Source organism: Dendrobates tinctorius, unplaced genomic scaffold (assembly GCF_039654945.1).
Source record: "Dendrobates tinctorius isolate UK_male_01 unplaced genomic scaffold, ASM3965494v1 ptg000007l, whole genome shotgun sequence".
NCBI lineage: Eukaryota > Metazoa > Chordata > Amphibia > Anura > Dendrobatidae > Dendrobates > Dendrobates tinctorius.
In genome coordinates this window covers 55,224,282-55,247,669 of record NW_027361675.1, presented here as the reverse complement: position 1 = coordinate 55,247,669, position 23,388 = coordinate 55,224,282, and the positions used below count along the sequence as shown (strand labels likewise).

Below are 23,388 nucleotides of genomic sequence, written 5' to 3'. Positions count from 1 at the left end.
CAAATATTGGATTGCGGCTTTACTCTTGGTGGGTATTTTCAATAAATGTAAAAAAAAACACCTTAGCCGTTGAAAACACACACTGAGTGCTAAGCTGCAATTAAACATCTATCATAATAAATGCTGCCTGACTAGATCTGCCTGGACAAAGCCATATTTCCAAAGTTGGTGGTCTGTGAAATTTTTAAGACACTATTAAGACTGTAAGGCCGGGGTCACACTTGCAACTGCAATGTGAGAAACTCGCATGAGTCTCTCGCCTCAGTACCTGGTTTTGCCGCCGGCACTATGGACCGGAGTTTGCAGCTCCATGTATTTCTATGCAGGTGAGCACTCCGGTCCAGAGTACGGTGGCAGTGCTGAGTATTGAGGCAAGAGACTCGAGTGAGTTTCTCGCATTGCAGTTGCAAGTGTGACTCCCGGTCTAATAGTGTTGAGTGGCTCTAATCTCATTTTATTCTGTCTATTATGGAGTTCTTTGTAGACTTTCTTCTCCTACATAGGGCCAGCTCCAATGAAAATTTGATAAACTTTTACAGGAAATTTTATTGCATTTTTTTCAAAAACAATTTAGTTTTTTTTATTGTGCTCTGAATATTCTATAATATTTGGCTGTTCGAAACGTAACCCAAAAATGAAAAAAATAATTGGCATTGTAAACAGAGCCTTAGAAAACTCTATTACCCATATTAGTTTATCCAAGCAGGGGATGTCTTGTTTTCAAGCTCTAAAAAAAGCTACATTTTTCTAAAGATATCACTGGAAAATCATCATGTAATTTTCGGTGACACCACTTAACCTGCACAGACTAGCATACAAGTGAATAAGCTGACTTACAAGCAGTAGTGCAATTCAGTAGTACTTTAGTAATTAAATTGGATTGACCTCTTCTGTCTATGTACATTTTACGTATATTAATATAACATCTGAGTGTATAAACCTTTAAGCTTCACTTATTAATCTTGACCTCTGAGAAAGTAAAGCATAACAAGAAGAGGTTGCTATAGATACTTAAGACAGAGAAAACTGATCCAAGACCTAGAGAACAAAGTATTATGGATCATAAAAGATGGCACTTGACAGGGATGCGTTTACACAATAAAGATCTGATTTGTATTTTGCATGGAAAAAATCTGAGGCTCACTCTAGTATTTCTGCCGAATATTTGTAATTTTCTTTATCACAGACTCACACAGTATTAGCCCCCAGTAAGGCCTATGTATTTGGAAATTCTTTGCTGCATGTGAGCCGGTTTGCACAAATCGTATTTGCATGCGTGAAATGCAGATTTCAAACAAATGTCAACGCATAGGATCACTTATCCTTTTTGAGATATAATAAGGACAATGAAAAGTAGCTTGTGCTTTTGCTTAAATTTAGCCCATTGGGCACTATGAATTTTGTTTAATGTATACACTGAATTATTGTGAATTTTTGTGCTGTATTGACCAAATTCATTTGCGCAGTTATATATTCTGCACTGATCACTTTTTTACATGTCAAAGCTAGTACGACGCGGTGTATGCAACTGTGTGTGTGACCGATTCAATATTGTTAAAATAATCCGCTATTCCAATTTCAGAGTTTTAGTGAACATATGTGATCTTTGCACTCAGGAAAACGCTCTCCTAGACTCATTGAACAGAGGTGGCACAGGATATTATTCCTCATTGCATGTGTTTCATGGGTGTACATCAAGAACTGCTAAAATAAGGGGATACACTGCTAAGGGAAGGGATACACAGAAATACCGCTAAGGGAAGGGAAACACAAATACCGCTACAGGAAGGGGCTACACATAAAGCACTGCTAAGGAGAAAAGCACAATTGATTCTCAAAGTGGAGGCCACAAATTGGTCTTAATGACCACACGTCCATTTTCTAAGATAATTTTGGTGCAGAAAATATGTTTTTATATCTCATTATGGGTAATAAATATGCCCATGTTTGATAGAGTATTTTTATTGTAAAGTATTTTGGTATCAATAAAGATCACCTGACAGCTGATCCAGGGGCAGTGTGTATCAGACACTGGTTGTGTGAACTCAGCCAGATATGTTTGACTCTAAAATACTGTGATGTTTCAGAGAAAAAGATACTTTAATAGCTACCGGGGACCGAGCCATGCCGGGACTAGACAGATAGGGGAGATCTGGTGACTTTTCCTTGCCCGTTGCCCTGGATTGAAAGGTCAATGCCTACATGCGGCAGCATGTATCAGCTGTCAGGTTCACTTTAAAGTTGAGCTATCCGGATTTAAGAGGGGCGGTTTGACATCAGGTGTCATGGATTGGATGAAACATAACAAACACATGAAACAGCTGTAGCCGTATGTTTGTGTTACATCTTGCGATTATGCAATTAAGTAAACTAAATAGTCAAATCGTGGTTTGAAAGTGGACTTTATACAATTCTCTGGTTGTTGCTGAGCACCTCCTTGCCTCACAATATGGCATCTGAATGAATGCTTTAAATGACTACTAAAAGGCTGTGTGGTGGCAGTGTCAGCATTATTTATGGATGGATTGTGGTAAAGTACCCCAGTGCAGAGAGTTCTACCACATAATTGGGTCTTTAAATTGTTTTAGTACATGGTCAAAATAAAAATGGAACCTGGAACAGAAACTCTTTGGGCTAAACTTTGTTTAGATGCCTTCCTAAACTTCCTTACGCTTCGAAGGCATATAAAGAATAGATTTCTCTCAAGTAGTAGCAGCATACATATAGACTGTCTTTAAAAAGAATTCATCAATGCAGGTATCATCTGAGAAATTACCCTGGTGACCATTTCGGCTTCCTCCTGTATCCTAGGACCCAGACGCTGCTTGGCAAGAGACACCTTGGTTTTCATATTGTTCCAGCGTGCTGGCATTGTCCTATAAAGGAGCTCACTCTCTGTTGGAAGAGACATCTGATGCTTTCCCAAAAGTGTGACTGTCTTCTGCAACACAGCGAACTGCACCTCCATTTCCACTTGCTTAGAAGAAACCTTATTCAGTAAGACATGGTACATAAGCATTAAAGTTTACATACACAATTGAAAGCAGCTTGAACAGTTTTTGATTAAAAATATGGCATGTGAGCACATATAAAATATGGAAAAGTTTGCTTAGATATAGAAACTGTACTTAAAAAAACAAAAAAAACCGTAAAAACATAATTCACCATTTGCATTGTTTTTTTATTTTCTGTTTTTATTCCACTGTTTTTATTCCATTGCTGGATTTTGCTCCAAATTCATCAAAATGGTGCAAGATGTTACAAATTCAAAGGTTTTTTTGCGCCTTTTTGAGTGACATTTTATTCTTCAACTGCACAAAAAAATGCCAGATTTTGTACTCCATTTAGGAAATTGGAGTACAATTGCACAAGAACTGCTGACCCACATAACCATAGGTCAAAAATGTCCCCTCTAGAGCAAGAATATCCCCTCTAAGCTTGAATTCAATAGCGACACATCAGGCTTTTTGTGAAGGGTGATTCTGACTTTGAAATATTGAATATATTAATACAGTCTTATAGAAAATAAGCAACAACGTCTTTTCCTGAAATTGATTTAACAGCCCTTTTTCTCAATTGAAAGCCTTTTTGATCTTATCATTGTGTATTGAGTACCCTATGTACAAAAGATCGTTTGTACTTACCTTGTGTCCTTATGCTCCCGTACTCCTCTTTTGTTCCAGAAGTTTGAGCGAATATCATTTTATTGATTATTTTTTTTTACTAAATACCAATAAAGATTTATTTTTAATCTTTCATATCTTGCAATTTGTCGGCGTACCTCTATACATATAATTAAGGCTGTGTACATGGATTTTTTGAAATATTGAAGTTGCAACAGTATCCAGTAGAAACACCTACTGGACATTCAACTTTTATTTTATTTCACTTTTTCTATTTGTTTTTATGAAAGAATTTGTGTTATTAGTTATTACTAATAAAATATTAATTAGCTGGGCATTTTCTGGATAACTCTCATCTTACAATTACTGGGTTGACCTCAAATAGTCTGCATCTTCTAATAAAGTTTGTGAATCTGAAGACACCCAAATGCAGCAACAGAAAGAAGCAGCCCATGGAGCCCCCCTTTTTTTTGGAAGATTTTGTATATATCAAATCCGGTAGATACAGAAAGTTCCATGCTAAACTATGCATACAAGATAATTGTGCTTATTCTACCTTATTCATTAGGAAAGTCATGTTCACATGGACATGTCAATAACCCTAACCGGGGATCAAACATCAGACAGTGCCGCAATGTCTGTGATGAATCTATCGCTTGGACTCTAGGACATATAGTTGCTGGTTACTCATGGGGACTGGCAGCACTTCCTTGCATAAGAATTTATCCTCTAATTAATGTGTGCTGAGGGCAAAACTTGATGTATGACTGTACGAAAGGCCAGCCAGTACTAATTGTAGTCACATCCAGTTATGTTAAACAGATCACATTAGCGGAAACAAAACAGGTCAACGGAAAGGAACACTTTGGCTCCTGCCAACAGGACCGATACCTCATTTACTTAATTATAACAAAGACACATGCCTCGCCGAGCCGCTCATAGTTATTGACATGTTCTGGAGGGAATATTAGTGTAATGTGTACGTGTAAAGTATGTGTCGGCAATGTATAAGGCACAAGAAGCTTCACTGGGTATAACTACATCTAAAAAAACAATAACCATAGACTTTTTCTTGTCACTGCAATCTATACATTTAGAGAGATTGTTTTTCTTTATGTTTGCAAGTATGAGCTACAATGACAGGGATCTCCACTTGTCAGTGAATGAACTTTTATACAAAGGTTGAACCACTGTAATAAACATTTGTAACCCCTCTTCCCCACACACAAGGGATTCAAAAAGCAACCTGCCAACTCTTATTGTTATGTGGAAAATTAGAGAGGGGGATAGGATCATTGGCTGCCATTTAGGCACTCATCTCTCAATGTTCAATTTCATAAAGCCAATTAACCTTTCAGAATATTTTGGGTTTGTGGTAGGAAACAAAATTACACTAAGGATACCCTTGCAAACAGAGAGAACTTACCAAATCCATCCTGTTGTAGGAACGAATTTATTAAGGTGTTTATGTCAGAAATGTACCCTAAATCACCATAAAATGTTGTCAATTTTTTATGCAATGAGAAGTTGCGCAAATTTTTTTCCAGTCTTCTGCCAGTTTCACTAAAATGGGCAGAGCTTCATGGGTAGGGGTGTGGCTAAGTGCACATCTCATTCTTTTAGTGGTGTAAATTTCATCATGCACTCCAGTCCCCGATTGAAGTAATATTTCTTGAGGAAGTGAACAGACCTTGTAAGATGCACCTAATTCATTAAGTGGTGTTCGCCACTAGATGAATTAGGCGCATCTTACTCCTACACGCCCCTTCATTAAGACTAACAATCCCAGTCTTAATGAATTGGCCCATACTACTTTGTGAGATTCAATCCAGGAACCGAGCACTGCAATGTTACAATGCAAAGTACTTAGCCACCATGCGTCCAACACAAGTAAGCTAATACTACTCACAAGTTGTAGGTTTGTAACCAGTGTAGCCAATCCTCCAAAAGAGCTAGACATTCAGGCTCGGACTGGCCCACAGGGGAACTGGTGAATCCCCGCTGGGCCCCTGTGCAGGAGTAAGCCACTTATCCCCAAACAGTAATTGGTACAATATATTTGATTCACTATGTGCAGACACAGGCAGCATCTCATTAGTCACTCAACAATCTACCCAGTTTATCATTATATGAATTTATCATTAAGGGTAATGTAATATTTGTATGTAACTGAACAGGCAGACCTCAAAGTCAACATTACTAGTGGGTCCTTACCACCCAAGTCCAACATTGTAGACACTGACAGCACAGATCAATTCTGTGGTCTAATTTTTGCCACGTTGTTGCAGTGTGAGTAAATTGCTTTAGGCTTCTGTTATAATTATGGAGAATTTCCTATTCACTGATATAAATGCTTATGATATGGTAAAACAGATACTAACATGAAGGAAATTATTAATATGCCATATATTATATTTAAAGAAAAGTTTGTACCTCATTAAAAAGGCGCATCATCTTCATGAAAGATCCTGTATCCCGCTCTTCGCCTGTTATACTTTCTATCTGAGGCTCAGATCTTCTTAGAAAAGAATCTAAGCTTTTTAGCGTAGCAGTAGTCTACAATAAAGGAAATGTGTAATAAATAGTGATAATATTTACTAACCACCAACTACTCTTAAAAGGGTTTCCAAAATATATATTTTTTTACTTCTCAGACTTGTCAGGCTTGACAATAACAAACTGAATGCTGCTCACCCTCTGCTGTTCTGGTGCTTACTCTCAGTGACATCACAACTACAGTACAGGTGACTGATATACCCAATCATTACATTCATCAATGATGACCAAGGTAATTGACAGGACACTGATTATCCCAGTGATTGGGAACAGTGGTCACGTGCATTACAGTTACAATGTCATGATTGCAACCTATCAACATGACCGAGGGCAGCAGACATCCCGTGCTTGACATGGCTGGAAAGTGGGCAAAAAATATTCTTGAAAAACCATTTTAAGTATACAGTTGTGCTCAAAAGTTTACATACCTCAGCAGAATTTTTGCTTTCTTGGCCTTTTTTTCAGAGAATATGAATGATAACACCAAAACTTTTCTCTCCCCTCATGGTTAGTGGTTGTGTGAAGCCATTTATTGTCAAACTATTGTGTTTTCTCTTTTTAAATCATAATGACAACCCAAAACATCCAAATGACCCTGATCAAAAGTTGACATACTCTGGTGATTTTAGCCTGATAACATGCACAGAAGTTGACAAAAATGGGTTTGACTGGCTACTAAAGGTAACATCCTCACTGGTGACCTGTTTACTTGTAATCAGTGTGTGTGCATAAAAGCTGAGTGAGTTTCTGGGATCCAGACAGACTCTTGCATCTTTCATCCAGTCACTGACGTTTCTGGATTGTGAGTCATGGGGAAAGCAAAAAGAATTGTCAATGGATCTACAGGAACAGGTAGTTGAACTGTATAAAACAGGAAAGGGATACAAAAAGATATCCAAGGAATTGATAATGCTAGTCAGCAGTGATTAACAAATGGAAATTCAGGGGCTCTGTAAAAACAAAACCTCGGTCAGGTAGACCAACAAAAAGTTTGTCCACAAATGCCAGGAAAATTGTTTGAGATGCAAAGAAAAACCCACAAATAACATCAGCTGAAATACTGGACTCTCTGAAAACTAGCGGTGTGGCTGTTTCAAGATGCACAATAAAGAGGCACTTGAAGAAAAATGGGCTGCATGGTCGAGACGCAAGAAGAAAACCATTACTGCACAAATGCCATGAAGTATCTCGCCTACAATAAGAAAAAAAACAGCACAGAGAAAAACCTCATAACTTCTGGAACAAGATAATTTGGAGTGATGACACCAAAATTGAACTTTTTGGCCACAACCATAAACGATACATTTGGAGAGAGGTCAACAAGGCCTATGATGAAAGGAACACCAATCCTACTGTAAAGCAAGGAAGTGGATAATTGATGTTTTGCGGATGTGTGAGCTACAAAGGCACAGGAAACTTGGTTAAAGTTGAAGAAAAGATTAATGCAGCACGTTATCAGCAAATACTGGAGGCAAATTTTCAATCATCAGCCCGGAAGCTGCGCGTGGGACACACTTGGACATTCCAACAAGACAATGATCCAAAACACAAGGCCAAGTCAACCTGTCATTGGCTACAGCAGAACAAAGCAAAGGTTCTGGAGTGGCCATCTCGGTCTCCTCACCTCAATATCAATGAGCCACTCTGGGGAGATCTCAAGCATGCAGTTCATGCTAGACAGCTCAGGAATTTACAGGAACTGGAGGCTTTTTGCCAAGAAGAGTTGGCAGCTTTACATCTGAGAAAATAAAGAACCTCATTCACCACTACCACAAAAGACTTCAAGCTGTCATTGATGTTAGAGGGGGCAATACATGGTATTAAGAAATAGGGTATGTGAACTTTTGATCAGGTTCATTTGGATGTTTTGGGTTGTTATTATGATTTAAAAAGAGAAAACACAGTAGTTTGACAATAAATGGTTTCACTCATCCACTAACCATGAGTGGAGAAAAAGTTTTGGTGTTATCATTCAAATTCTCTGGAAAAAAAGGCCAAGAAAGCAAAAATTCTGCTGGGGTATGTAAACTTTTGAGCACAACTGTAAATATTCAATAAGAAGTGATTATTGTAAACAGGTTTTCAATACCTTGCCATATTATCCTGGTGTATAAAAGTACAATACAACTAGTTTTGTTCACTTTATTTGACCTTTATGATGAGATTTTTGTTTACACCTTTATATGTATAAAAGAGATTTTAACCAACTGTGTCTGATCTAAACTTTTCTTGGCTAGTAGATCTCATGACAGCAGGGGTTACATTTGCAAGTAACTAATATGCTTTTATGAATACAAAATGTATTTGCAACTCTCGTACGAAATGTTGGCATTCGGTTGTGCTTATGGCACAATAATCACAGATTTAACATTTGGTATCTGCACTACAATTGATATAACAGACCAGATGGGAACCTGCAATAAAACCTAAACAGGGTAGATATTACGCAACATGTCTCTTGGAAAATCTTGGCTTACACATACACAAACAAACCCAAAACTCCTGTTTGTTGTAATCTGACAAGGTTCCACTATAAATCAGTGATGCAAAGCATGTTTCCATTTTCCCCTTGTCATGTTTCCTTGTATTTAAGCATTAACTGTCCAAATCCACTCCCTAGTGGTCTTGTTTTGTTGTCAACAATGCCCACCGTGTAGCCATCAGATAACCAGCATGATAATATTCCAAACAGGTATCCTCCAAAACTGCAAGATCTTGTTCTTAGTAAATGTTAAAGCAATGTCCTAATACAATTGTGGCCAAAAGTATTGACACCCCTGCAATTCTGTCAGATAATACTCAGTTTCTTCCTGAAAATTATTGCAAACACAAAATTCTTTGGTATTATTATTTTCATTTAATTTGTCTTAAATGAAAAAACACAAAAAGAATTGTCCTAAAGCCAAATTGGATATAATTCCACACCAAACATAAAAAAGAGGGTGGACAAAAGTATTGGCACTGTTCGAAAAATCATGTGATGCTTCTCTAATTTGTGTAATTAACAGCACCTGTAACTTACCTGTGGCACCTAACAGGTGTTGGGAATAACTAAATCACACTTGCAGCCAGTTGACATGGATTAAAGTTGACTCAACCTCTGTCCTGTGTCCTTGTGTGTACCACATTGAGCATGGAGAAAAGAAAGAAGATCAAAGAACTGTCTGAGGACTTGAGAAACCAAATTGTGAGGAAGCATGAGCAATCTCAAGGCTACAAGTCCATCTCCAAAGACCAGAATGTTCCTGTGTCTACCGTGCACAGTTTCATCAAGAAGTTTAAAGCCCATGGCACTGTGGCTAACCTCCCTAAATGTGGATGGAAAAGAAAAATTGACAAGAGATTTCAACGCAATATTGTGCGGATGTTGGATAAAGAACCTCGACTAACATCCAAACAAGTTCAAGCTGCCCTGCAGTCCGAGGGTACAACAGTGTCAACCCATACTATCCGTCGGCGTCTGAATGAAAAGGGACTGTATGGTAGGAGACCCAGGAAGACCCCTCTTCTTACCCCGAGACATAAAAAAGCCAGGCTGGAGTTTGCCAAAACTTACCTGAAAAAGCCTAAAACGTTTTGGAAGAATGTTCTCTGGTCAGATGAGACAAAAGTAGAGCTTTTTGGGCAAAGGCATCAACATAGTGTTTACAGGAGAAAAAAAGAGGCATTCAAAGAAAAGAACACGGTCCCTACAGTCAAATATGGCGGAGGTTCCCTGATGTTTTGGGGTTGCTTTGCTGCCTCTGGCACTGGACTGCTTGACCGTGTGCATGGCATTATGAAGTCTGAAGACTACCAACAAATTTTGGAGCATAATGTAGGGCCCAGTGTGAGAAAGCTGGGTCTCCCTCAGAGGTCATGGGTCTTCCAGCAGGACAATGACCCAAAACACACTTCAAAAAGCACTAGAAAATGGTTTGAGAGAAAGCACTGGAGACTTCTAGGGTGGCCAGCAATGAGTCCAGACCTGAATCCCATAGAACACCTGTGGAGAGATCTAAAAATGGCAGTTTGGAGAAGGCACCCTTCAAATATCAGGGACCTGGAGCAGTTTGCCAAAGAAGAATGGCCTAAAATTCCAGCTGAGCATTGTAAGAAACTCATTGATGGTTACCGGAAGCGGTTGGTCGCAGTTATTTTGGCTAAAGGTTGTGCAACCAAGTATTAGGCTGAGGGTGCCAATACTTTTGTCTGGCCCATTTTTGGAGTTTTGTGTGAAATGATCAATGTTTTGCTGTTTGCTTCATTCTCTTTTGTGTTTTTTCATTTAAGACAAATTAAATGAAGATAATAATACCAAAGAATTTGTGTTTGCAATCATTTTCAGGAAGAAACTGAGTATTATCTGACAGAATTGCAGGGGTGTCAATACTTTTGGCCACAACTGTATACACAAATGAACAGATGTGTGATGATATTTGCATAGTCTAGTCAGTTAAAGGGTATCTGTCACCAGGTTGTTGCCACCTAACCTGAGAGCAGCATATTGTATAGACAATGACCCTGGGTCTGGGAACGTGTCACTAAAAGCCCCGTTACATTTAGCGATGTACCAGCGATCCCGCCCACGATACGACCCAGTCAGGATCGCTGGTGCATTGCTAAATGGTCGCTAGTGAGCTGCCAAACAGGCAGACCTCAATAGCGATGCAGCAGCGGTCGGCGGTCGTACTCACCTGTCAGATGCGGCGAGAGTGACCGTCTTCCGCCTGCGTCCATGGCTCGCTCGTCGGCACCAGCAGGAAGCCGACGACAAGAAATGGACCAGGCCGATCTCGCGCGATCACCGATAACCAGTGAGGGAGCCAGTCGGAGGTGAGTATCACATGTAGCGATATCGCTAGTGATATCGCTGCTGCGTCACAAAATCGGTGACGCTTTAGCGATATTGCTAGCGATATCACTGTGTAACAGGCCCTTTACTGAGCTGCTTGATGCAGTTTTGATAAAACCACTATGTTATCAGCCGGCGATTATTACTAGAGGACTTGTAAACCTGCTGTCACAAAGTCTTCCATATTCACGACCTCGGTCTAACCCTACCCCCACCACTGATTGGCAGGTCTCTGCCTAGAAGCAGTGCACATAGAAAGCTGTCAATCAGTAGTGTGAGCGGGGTTGTACAGAGCTCAGCATTCAGAGAAAAGGTAGATCTGCAACAGATAAAATTGTGATTTTATTATAACTGCAGTAAGCAGCCCAGTAAGTGATACAGCCCTGAAATCAGGGGCTTTGCCCCTACATCATGCTGCTCTCAGATGGGGTAGCAAAAACCTGGTGACAGATTCCCTTTAAAACTGATGCAATGAAACTAAGAAAAGCAAGTTACCTGTTCTATAAGGTACTTTGTAAAGGTCCACATCCACTGGAGGGTATATGCGCTGAGAACCTGCTTGATTGGCCGAAAATCTATTTGAATCCATCTGCATTGCTGAAGATCTTGGAGTCTCTGAATGCTGTCTCTGGCGTCCTGACATTAAGAAAATAACAGTCCATTTTATTTTTGGTAATAACTACAAAAATGTATTTGGACAATATAATGAAAACATATCCTGAATATTGCAGGGCATTACAGGGTACACAGACGATAGGGATCTCATTAAATCATAGACACTTTCTTAGCTCTGAAGGTCACCTGGAATCATGGTAAAGAAGAAGGTTGAAGCTAAAACATCCCTAACCCAGAGTCAATAACTAAATTTACCCTTTTATGAGGTATATATCGACGACATAGCAAGTAACTACATGTTAGCTAAAAATTAGCTATAGCCATGGAATACCAATGCGATAACTAACCTCATATGCAGAGATTTCTGAGTCAAAGTCTTCTAACAACGGTCCATCAATCACTTCTGTAACTCTAGGTAAAATGAACGCTCTCTCTGCTGCTATCAACGGACTGTTACGGGACTTTATATCAGTAGAATTGTCACTTAATTGGAAAAGGGAAATAATAGTATTTAGAAATCAGTTATAACAGATTACTAAAAGTATTGTGACTGGCACACTTTGGAAGGTACTGGTCCTGGCATTACCAAGGTATAGTACTGTAGGTGGCACTGTTTGGACAGTACTATGGTGGCACTGTTATGAGGTTAATGTTTTTGGATCACTGCACCTGGAATATTAATACACAATTTCACTGGCTATGAACCTTTTAAAAAGAGGTAGGCACTTTAAGTAATTTAACAAGTAGTTGACATGAAGATCCTGCTGCCACCTAAAAATTAATTGCTATGTACTTTGTTATTTTCTGTGTCTGAACATGTAGAGCTTCTACAATTCATGGCTGCACATACACCGCTCCTGTGACTTTTGCTCCTGTGATTAAACAAGCAGGGAAAAGTATTCCATCACAGAAACAAGCATCTGGGAGTCCCTGCCACGTCATCAGTATACTCACTTATGCTTTCTATCCTAACCAGGAGCTGTGTATGTGCAACCATGATCAGCTACTGTTCCACATGGTCAGATACAGCAAATAAGACAGTACATAGCAGAGGCACATTTATAACAATATCTCAGTACTGAAACTTTTTTTTTAAAACAATCTCAATTTTTGGAACATATTCATATTTCAAGATTTTTTTCATGAAAATGTATTTTGATCATGGGACAATCTCTAAGTTGTGTACCAGTTGCAATTTGTCTTAAAAGAAAAAAGTAGGAGCTGCCGCAGTGTTTTCTTTGACTGGTCTCCCTGAGGTCAGTGATTGTTTCGTGATGTTGGTCTCCTAGACATTGCTCCCACCTAGTCAGAATCCTACTCCACACTGATGAGGGGCAACACCCCGAAACAGCTGTCTGTGGATGGATACCTGGCCTTGGTATTTCCCTTGTCATATCTGTAAACTAGTAAAGAGCTGGATATTGACTTAAAGGGCCACTTCATATGGTGGTAATGGTGGTTTCCAAAAGAAGCTACTCCTTTGCTGGGTCCTTCCCTGGAGGAAGATCTGGCTAGTCCCGTGTTTGAGAATCTTAAATGAGGCTCCACGGACTTTATTTGAAAAACCCTAACTTTGACATACAAAGTCATCCACAACCTGTCTCCTCCATACATCTGTGACATGGTCTCCCAGTACTTACCCACACACAACCTTCGATCCTCTCAAGATCTCCTTCTCTACTCCCCTCTTATCTCTTCTCCCACAACGGCATACAAGACTTCTCCCGTGCTTCACCAATACTCTGGAACTCTCTACCCCTACACATCAGACTCTCGCCTACCACGGAAACCTTCAAAAAGAACCTGAAGACCCACCTCTTCCGACAAGTCTATAACCTGCAGTGATCCTCAGTCTACTGAACTGCCGCACGACCAGCTCTACCCTTTCCTAGTGTATCCTCGCCCATCCCCTGTATACTGTGAGCCCTTGCGGGCAGGGTCCTCTCTCCTTCTGTACTTGTGTGTGTCTTGTATTGCTCAAGTTTATTGTACTTGTCTATATTTGCCCCTTTTCACATGTAAAACGCAATGGAATAAATGGCACTATAAAAATGTATTATAATAATAATAATAATGTGTTTCTGATTAGGTGATCACCTGAACCAAATCTTATTTAATGAAGGAAAGTATAAAAACCCTGCTGTAGGCTCAATTTTGGCTTTACTAGCAGAAGGATACAGAGAGAGTAATGTTGCCCCCATCCTTAAAATTTCTAAGATCGTAATCCATTACAACAAGGTCAAGCAGTAGACATTGGAGAGAACAAAGCTACAGACTGGCAGACAGCAAAAATGACTCTCAACTGACCGGGATGACTCATCTTATTCGGATGTCACTCAGCAACCACAGGATAACATCAAGTGACATACAAAAGGAATGGCAAATGGCAGCTGGGGTGAAGTGCACGGCAAGAACAGTTCATAACAGGTTTCTAGAGGCAGGGATCAAGTCATGTAAAGCTAGAATAAAAAGCCTTTCATCAATGAGAAGCAAAGGAGAGCCAGGTTGAAGTTTGCCAAAGACCATAAGGATTGGACCATAGAGGACTGGAGTAAGATAATCTTCTCTGATGAGTCTAATTTTAAGCTTTGCCCAACACCTGGTCATCTAATGGTTAGACGGAGACCTGGAGAGGCGTACAAGCCACAGTGTCTTGCATCCACTGTGAAATTTGGTGGAGGATCAGTGATGATGTGGGGATGCCTCAGTCAGGCTGGAATTGGGCAGGTTAATCTTTGTGAAGGACGAATGAATCAAGCCACATACAATGCTATCTTGGAAAAACAGTTGATTCCTTCTGCTTAATCAATGTTGCCCAACTATGAGGACTGTTTTTTTGGACAATGTGCCATGCCACACAGCTAGGTCAATCAATGTGTGGCTGAAGGACCACCACATCAAATCCCTGTCATGTCCAGCCCCATCTCCAGACCTGAACCCCATTAAAAACCTCTGGAATGTAATTAAGAGGAAGAAGGATTGTCACAAGCCATCAAACAAAGAAGAAATGCTTAAATTTTTGTACCAGGAGTGGCATAAGGTCACCCAAAAGCAGTGTGAAAGACTAGTGGAAAGCATGCCAAGAAGCATGAAAGCTGTGATTAAAAATCATGGTTATTCCACAAAATATTGATTTCTGAACTCTTCCTGAGTTAAAACATTAGTATTGTTGTTTCTAAATTATTATGAACTTGTTTTCTTAGCATTACTTGAGGTCTGAAAGCACTGCATTATTTTCTTATTTTGACCATTTCTCATTTTCTGAAAATAAATACAAAGTTTAGTGCTTGGAAATTTGAAGACATGTTGTCAGTAGTTTATAGAATAAAAGAGCAATTTACATTTTACTCAAAAATATACCTATACTGTAAAGAGAAAAATCAGATGAACCAAAAATTTTGCAGTAGTCTTAATTTTTGCCAGAGCTGTATATATATATGCATTTTTTGTAAAGCCTTCTGGATTAATCATACTATAAATACTTGAGTTTGTTTACTGAAATCCAATATTACATTGTAAAAGTAAATATTTATTATGCCTTCTGAAACAGAATTTTAATATTATATTAAGGAGAAGTTACAATTCATAAAAGGAGAAGGAATTAATTACTTACACATTTTCTAATGGTATCTCATTCTCAGCATGTTCTTGACTTGGTAATGCTTTTACCATTTGCTTTCCATGCAGGAAATCTTGAAATTCAGCTTGAACATCTTTCTTCCACAAATAGGCATATTTGTTTAAACCCTTGAGGAATGCCTATAAAATAAAAGTTAGAATAAGTAATAATAAAATTATCCGTAAGTTTTTCTTGTGGTGTACTTCTGGAATACGATCATTCAGTAAAGAATTGTGACATTGAAGACACCGGTTTGCAAGATTGAAGAAGTATGATTTATGCCTAATAGATTTTATAGTTCATATGTATTAAGGGTCTAAACTATTGTGTGAGAAGCACAATGTGGAAAATAAACTGTTACAAATACTCTGAGTAGTACAGTAAAGTGATTGAATAATTTTGAACCCTCCACAGTTTAATTACATTTTAAACAGCATTTTAGGATGTTTTCTTTGGGGGAAAACTTGTATGTATCTTGCCCTTTGCTTCACCGTCATGATGATGTTTATACTCAGGATTTTCCATGTACAATTTCATAGTATATGATACAATTGGGCACGTAACTATAGTTAATTGTAACATAGTGCCCATATTACTATTATATTGTATTTTCTCTCTGGCGGTGTAATATTGTACTGAGCCCTCTATTGTCCATTTTGGATGTTATGTATCTATGACACCCACTGGTATACACATCTCCTTTTATTGTGTATGTATGTCTTGTATGTCATTTATCTAATAAAGCAATGTGTATTTTATGGCGACATGCTCCCTTAGTCTGTTTGGTATATACATTTGGTGGGAAGCGCCATGTTTTCTAAGGCCCTAGTTGTGGGAATATATATACTAATTGGTTTCTGTACTTTGTTACAGTGTTGTGAGGCCATTATGGATACTAAAGTTAGAGATCAATGCTGGTTATCATCTATGGATACTGTTTTTAATGGAGGTGGTATATCCAGTAGCACTGCAGAGAGTGGGCAAAGCTCGGACCTCAAGAGTTCTATTAAAATTTTGTAGAAGAAAAGGACGAGGATGTGGTGGACTAAGGCATCATTAGAGAGCTATCTGGCTAAGAATCTCATACCCCGAGGCTTGAGGGTCAGAATCATGCCATCATATCCAGTGGAGGACTCCACTTTTCGTACAAGATGGGAGGAGGTGTGTAATATATGTTCCAGATCACTTATAGAACTACTTATTGGAAACAATAAAAGGAGTTTGGATAAAGTAGATCTGGAAATTGAACACATTCGCACCAAGCTGCTTGAGAAATTATCTGGATCAGAGGTGGAGACCTTTAATAAAGAAATAGATGCCCAATTAAATATCTGGGAAAGAGAGGTTAAAGATATTAAGGCCAGGAAGTTTCAAAGGGATGTGAATGACTTTAAAAATGGCCACATATATAGGTGGCAAACCATCAATAGGGACAGTCTGGAAACCTCCAGGTCATCTTCTATGTCCTCTATCTCTTCAAGAGAAGATGAATATAGATCTGATCATCGGGTATATAATCTGAGGAAGAATAACTATAAGAGGCGGTATGAACAGCATAGAAAAAGAGATAAGAAAGTGGATACTTTGACTCCCTCTAGATTACAGGTAATAAATCTCTCAGAGTTGCAGCTAACACAATCACAAATGGAAGTCCTGAGTTTAGGCCTTTCTTTTTCACCGACGGCTCCTTTTAACTGTTTTACAGCGGTAAAGGATCTGTTTGCACGAAAATTAATACTTAAAAAATTACATGATAAGGGCAATGATGGTGGAGTATGGAGTCCAAGAGAAATTGAGGCTATTGCTGTCTTGGAGGAACTTAGTGATGAAAATGAGAGAACTACTAATATGGGTAAGTTTAGACCGCCGGTTCCAAAAAAATTCCCCTCTTTGAATTTATATTCGAATGTTGAGCTCTTTGTCCGTTTGGTTACTGATGAGTTTGAAAAAATTTCGAGACATGTCTCACATGGTAATCTTTCCTTCACTCATAGAGAAGCGCTTAAGGAACTTAGTAAACTTAAAGAAGTGCTGATCAAACCGGCGGACAAAGGGGGAAATGTGGTATTATGGCCTGTGGCAGCATAGAGAGAGAGGCATTCAGACAGTTGAGGGATAGTCAATGCTATCACAAAATGACCTATAATCCCACGTCAGCTTACCAACAAGAAATTAAGGCTATTTTAGATCGTGCCTTTCTTGATGGCTTGATTAATCAGGAACTTAGGGATAACCTGGTACCTGATTTCCCCAAAGTAGCATGCATATATTTCATACCAAAAATTCATAAGAATAGTACCACCCCGCCAGGACGACCAATCGTTTCTGGTAACGGGAGTCTTTGTGAGACTGTGTCCAAATATTTAGACTTTTACATGAAACCTCTGGTCCATGATCTCCGTCATATGTACAAGACACGAGTGATGTCCTCAGAAAAATTGAGGGCATCCCTATTGAGGATGACATGTGGCTAGTTAGTTTTGATGTGGAGTCCCTTTACACCTCTATCCAACATTCGGATGGTGTACGGGCTACTCAGACCTATCTCATGATGAGTGATCATGATGAGAGGTTTGTTCATTTTTTAGTGACATTATTGAGGTTTGCCCTTGAGCATAATTACTTTATGTTCAAGCAATCCATTTATTTGCAAAAACAAGGGACTGCTATGGGGGCGGCTTTCGCCCCCTCATATGCAAATTTATTTTTGGGCATGTGGGAAAGAGACATCTTTTTTACCCGGCCTGTTGCCTTTATTGAGAGGGTCCTGTTCTGGGCCCGCTATATTGATGATATTCTCATGATATGGCAGGGAACGGAGCAGGACCTTCTCAGTTTCCTTAAAATATTGAACCACAATTCTATTAATATCAGGCTTACTTGCAAGTATAGTCAGCCAGATATAGACTTTTTGGATATCAAAATCTTTAAAGGATCTGATGGTTTTTTACATATGGACATGTTCCGGAAGGAAACTGCAGTAAACTCAATTTTACACGCTACATCCTCACATCCAAAATCATTGGTGGAAGGAATTCCAACTGGTCAATTCCTCCGGGCAAAACATATCTGCTCTAGTGAGGAAGCGTATTTAAGACAAGCAGAGGACTTGACATCAAGATTTGCATCTAGAGGCTACTCCAAACGTAGTATCCTCAGGGGAATGAGGAGAGCAAACCGGGCTATGTATTAAGGGTCTAAACTATTGTGTGAGAAGCACAATGTGGAAAATAAACTGTTACAAATACTCTGAGTAGTACAGTAAAGTGATTGAATAATTTTGAACCCTCCACAGTTTAATTACATTTTAAACAGCATTTTAGGATGTAAGCAATTTCTATTTTTATCCATACTAAGTCTCTAGAAAAAAAGGAGTCTTTAAAAATGCACTGCAGTGATTTTATTCCATCCCTACATAACCCACTTGATTTTATGCATGCTGCACTTAATTCCATGTTTTTCAGCCTTTGTTTCTCTTCAAATTCTATGTCAATTCCAAGATTTCACGAGGCATTTTATTCCTTGATGCTCTGCTATAAATCCCATGATGCATCAGTATCACATGGGCAGCTAAAGCTAGTACCATCTCTGCCTGCTGTGGTAAATGGGCTGTTGCATAGTAAGCATATAATCACAAGGCTGTACTGTGATTTATGAATTGTGTGACAGGAGCTGTGCAGTCATAATCAGTAACTGTGAAAGGAGTTTCTTTCCTTTTATGTGAAGGAACTTTAGTGCTACAGTCCACAGTTCATTACAAAGGAATTTTTTTTTTTATTGACATGATAACCCCCTTAAGATAGCAATGCAATTTTATTTCCAGGGGATCACCATTAAATCATGCAAATGAATGAAGTGAAGTAATTATTTAATTTTCTGATAAAAAGGATAACCTAAATAAGACATTATTAGCTGTACTATATTATATTAGTGCACTAGTTATAGGATGAATTCTAGACAAATCAGGGGAGTGCTACTTTACATCTTATCATCTTGACTTTAAGAATTCAATTCCAAGTTTTCCACCAATTTAATCTCTCTCAAGCACGCTCAAGTGCCTCCATAATACATTTTCCTCGCTTCCTGATCCTAATACAAGACACTAGTTACTAATGTTACTGTTCATCAACTTGTCTCCTATTTTAAAGATAATGACATCTGTCAAAATATAATTTTACATTATACTATTAATAATATTTCAGAGTCCTTAAATATTCTCTATTGTGCAAAGTTTAACCCTGTAATGGAGAATGACTAAAATCATAACTAAAGTTTGTTTTGATAACAAAGTCAAACTGACAATACTTAATATCTATGGATTTAACTAATGCATGAGATAGCGTTCAGGTAGATATTTAAAAAAAATACAAACTAAATTGCAGTTTGAGGGATGTGTATGAGATTATGAAATATATGACACATTCATTTCTTCTTCAGATGTTACCAATTGACCGCACTTTTTTTGGAATAATATCCGCACCCATATTTTCTGATGGAAATTTTATGTCGGCATTTCTGCTGCTTATGGTCCGCAATCAAAATGCCCCATGGGAACGTACCCACAAAGGTGCCACAAATTACAGAAAGAAAGTGTTTAGACTGCAATAGCAAGAAGGCATTAGGAAAAATACATTTTATAAAAGATTAATAAAAAGCAGCAATGATTGTAAAAAGAGAATAATTGCCATAGAATGTTAAAATATTCCAAAACAATACAACAATACATCAATAATAAGAGAAAAAAAATGAAGGCTTTGCTCGCTCAGAAATAATCTGGGCGTAATACTGGAAGCGAAAGGAGAAAACACCAATCAATCAAAGGCCTTCTTCTCTACTGTGTTTACTACTGCCATCCTATAGTATCGTAATGACAAAAAAAAAACATACCGCCCAACTTTTGAAGAATGGAAACAGGGACAAAGACTGGCACTGAGGGCACAGTGGCTGGTACTGTGGGCACACTGACTGGTACTAAGGAAAAGAAAGAAAGAAAACAGAGAGAGAGAAAGAAAGGATAGCGAGAGAGAAATAAAGAACAGAGAGAGAAAGAACAGAGAGACAAGAAAGAACAGAGAGAGAAAGAAGAAAGAACAGAGAGACAAAGAAAGAGGGGAAAGAAAGAACAGAGCGAAAGAAAGAACAGAGAAAAAGAAAGAGGAAAGAAAGAAAGAACAGAGAGCGAAAGAAAGAACAGAGAGAGAGAAAGAAAGGGGAAAGAAAGAAAGAACAGAGAAAAATAAAGAGGGGAAATAAAGAAAGAACAGAGAAAAAGAAAGAGAAAGAAAGACCACAGAGAGAAAGAAAAAGGGGACAGAAAAAAAGAACAGAGAGAGAAAGAAAGAGGGGAAAGAAAGAACAGAGAGAGAACAGATAGAAAGAAAAAGCAGAGAGAAAGAAAGAACAGAGAGAGAAAGAAAGAAAGAACAGAGAGAGAAAGAGAAAGGAAGAACAGAGAGAGAAAGAAAGTGGGGAAAGAAAGAACAGAGAGTGAAAGAAAGAGAGAAAAAAAGGGGAAAGAAAGAACAGAGAGAATGAAAGAAAGAGGGGACAGAAAAAAAGAACAGAGAGAAAGAAAGAGGGGAAAGAAAGAACAGAGAGAGAAAGAAAGAACAGAGAGAAAGAAAGGAAGAACAGAGAGAAAGAAAGAGATGAAAGAAAGAACAGAGAGCGAAAGAAAGAACAGAGAGAAAAAAGGGGAGAGAACAGAGAGAAAGAAAGAGGGGAAGAAAAAAAGAAAGGACAGAGAGAAAGAGGGGAAATAAAGATCAGAGAGAGAACAGATAGAAAGAAAGAACAGAGAGAGAAAGAAAGAAAGAACAGAGAGAGAAAGAGAAAGGAAGAACAGAGAGAGAAAGAAAGTGGGGAAAGAAAGAACAGAGAGTGAAAGAAAGAACAGAGAGAAAAAAGGGGAAAGAAAGAACAGAGAGAATGAAAGAAAGAGGGGACAGAAAAAAAGAGAACAGAGAGAGAAAGAGGGGAAAGAAAGAACATAGAGAGAAAGAAAGAGGGGAAAGAAAGAACAGTGGGAGAGCAAAAGAATGAAAGAGAGGATGTCACGTGGACCCGTCCTGTGTGACGCGACCAGCAGACCGGTAACTAAAACAACGGCACGTGATACTGTCCTGTGTGACACGGCTCGCAGGCCAGTAACTAAAATGACAAGACAAGGGGTATGGAAAGAGTTACAACGGTGGGCCCTGCGATAGGGAACGGGGACGTGGAGACCTCCTGCACTCCCCTGAGTCAGTGTCACTAATGCTCCTAACGTTCTCTATGCCGGTTCCGCAGCGGGCGCCGATCAGGAACCTGTCACCCTAGCACACCCTACACCTATCCCTTGGTAGGGAGCTGGGTGGCGCAGGCATTGGCCCCACCGCTGTACTAACACACACTAAGGAAAAAGCACAAATGGGGAAACACAACTTAGCTTTACTCTGTTGCACTTGATCCTGGCAACAGAGTCCACCACCAGCATGCAGCTCTCCTCCTGAATCGCTGCTGCCAAGCTCTGTCAGAGCTACAAGGAAATCCCCTAGGATTCCTTCCACACCAGGGCTAAGACAGTGCTGCAAGGAATGCTCTCCAGCTCCTTCCTCCACCAAGGTGTCAGGAACTGAGCCAGTGCGTGTGTCCTGAGTACAAAGACTGTGCACAAAGATACCTGCGGAGCGGGCAGCAGTGGTGACAATGCATGCTCCAGGACCTGAAGCACGTGACTGCTGGGGGCGTGGCCTAAGCTCCACAGAGCTAGGAGCTGCAGGAAAACTCCTAGAAAGGTAACTATAGGACAATGTTACCAAGGGGCTGTCACGCCGCCTATACTTACCGGCGCTCGCCTCCCCGCTCTGTGCCGCCTCCTCCTCCTTCTCCTCTGTCCGGCGCGTGCCTGCTTCCTGCGGGCGCCTTAGGCCCCAGGCGCGCGCTCTCCAGGTCTCTTAACCCTGGAGCGCCCGCCCAGAAGCCTGGGCGCCCAATCAGCCGGCAGCACAGGGTATATCAGGCGTCTCCAACATGGTGTCCTGGCCAAGTGTTTAGGGGTTTCCCCTTCACACTCCCTGTCTCAGTCCTGTCTCCGTCCTGCACTCCAGTGCCCTGTACACCGTGTCTCCATCCTGTACTCCAGTGCCCTGTCCTATACTCCGTCCTGTACTCCTGTGCCCTGTCCTGTACTCCGTGTCTCTGTCCTGTACTCCAGTGCCCTGTCCTGTACTCCGTGTCTCTGTCCTGTACTCCAGTGCCCTGTCCTGTACTCCGTGTCTCCGTCCTGTACTCCAGTGCCCTGTCCTGTACTCCGTGTCTCCGTCCTGTACTCCAGTGCCCCGTCCTATACTCCGTGTCTCCGTCCTGTACTCCAGTACCCAGTCCTGTACTCCGTGTCTCCGTCCCGTATTCCCCTCTTGGTGCCTGGTCCTATACTCCGTGTTTCCGCCCTGCTCCCACTCCGTACTTCCTACTCCCTTCTGCATTCCGTGCCTCAGTCTTGCACCCCTCACTCAGTCTTGTGAGCCGCCCCTCTTGGGTCTAGCAGTCGCGGCATCTGTCTTCCGAGGGCCTGCCCCTAACGGCCCCTGTATAGGGGTCGGCACCACCTGGCGCGCTCGCCCCTGGGAGCTCCAGTGCCGAGACCCAGAGGGTCCACTCTCGGACGTAACCTACCCGTGGTCAGTATACGTCACAGGGGCATAGACAGAGACAGAAACCAGATCAAGCCGAGGTCAAAGCACGAGATAGCAATACAGTACCAAAGGATTAGACAGAAAGGACAGTCAGGACGTAGCAATAGATCAGAAAACCAGAACGGGCATTAGACGGTACAATAGGGGTAACCTGTAACGGAGTAACGATAGCCAAGCCAGGAGGTCAGAACCAGAAAAGACAATTGTACAAAAATGAGAGACGGAGTACAGAGTGAAGGAACAAGCCAGGTCATACACGGGAAGCAAACAAACAACGCAGAGTACACGCACACCAGGGGTCAGACACACCAGAACGGCAGTATAACTGACAGAGAATGCTAGTTTGGAGTGAGTATAAATACCCCTCCCAGATCCAAAGAGAGGCCGGCAAAAGTTAACCCTGTGAAAACAGGACATGAACCATGTCCTAACCATGACACAAGGATGGTTGAAATGAACACTATC

General features: G+C 40.2%; 1 protein-coding gene across 1 annotated transcript in view; it reads right to left on the bottom strand.

Moving 5' to 3' along the window:
• LOC141086031 (uncharacterized) overlaps positions 1 to 23,388 on the bottom strand; it is a 971,752-nt gene that overhangs the window by 821,328 nt on the left and 127,036 nt on the right. The window contains exons 21-25 of the mRNA XM_073571764.1: positions 15,242 to 15,387; positions 11,976 to 12,111; positions 11,509 to 11,649; positions 6,057 to 6,179; positions 2,777 to 2,989 (exon numbers count right to left, since the gene is read on the bottom strand). Coding sequence (XP_073427865.1) covers positions 2,777 to 2,989; positions 6,057 to 6,179; positions 11,509 to 11,649; positions 11,976 to 12,111; positions 15,242 to 15,387 — 759 coding nt within the window. The remainder of the gene's footprint in view (positions 1 to 2,776; positions 2,990 to 6,056; positions 6,180 to 11,508; positions 11,650 to 11,975; positions 12,112 to 15,241; positions 15,388 to 23,388) is intronic.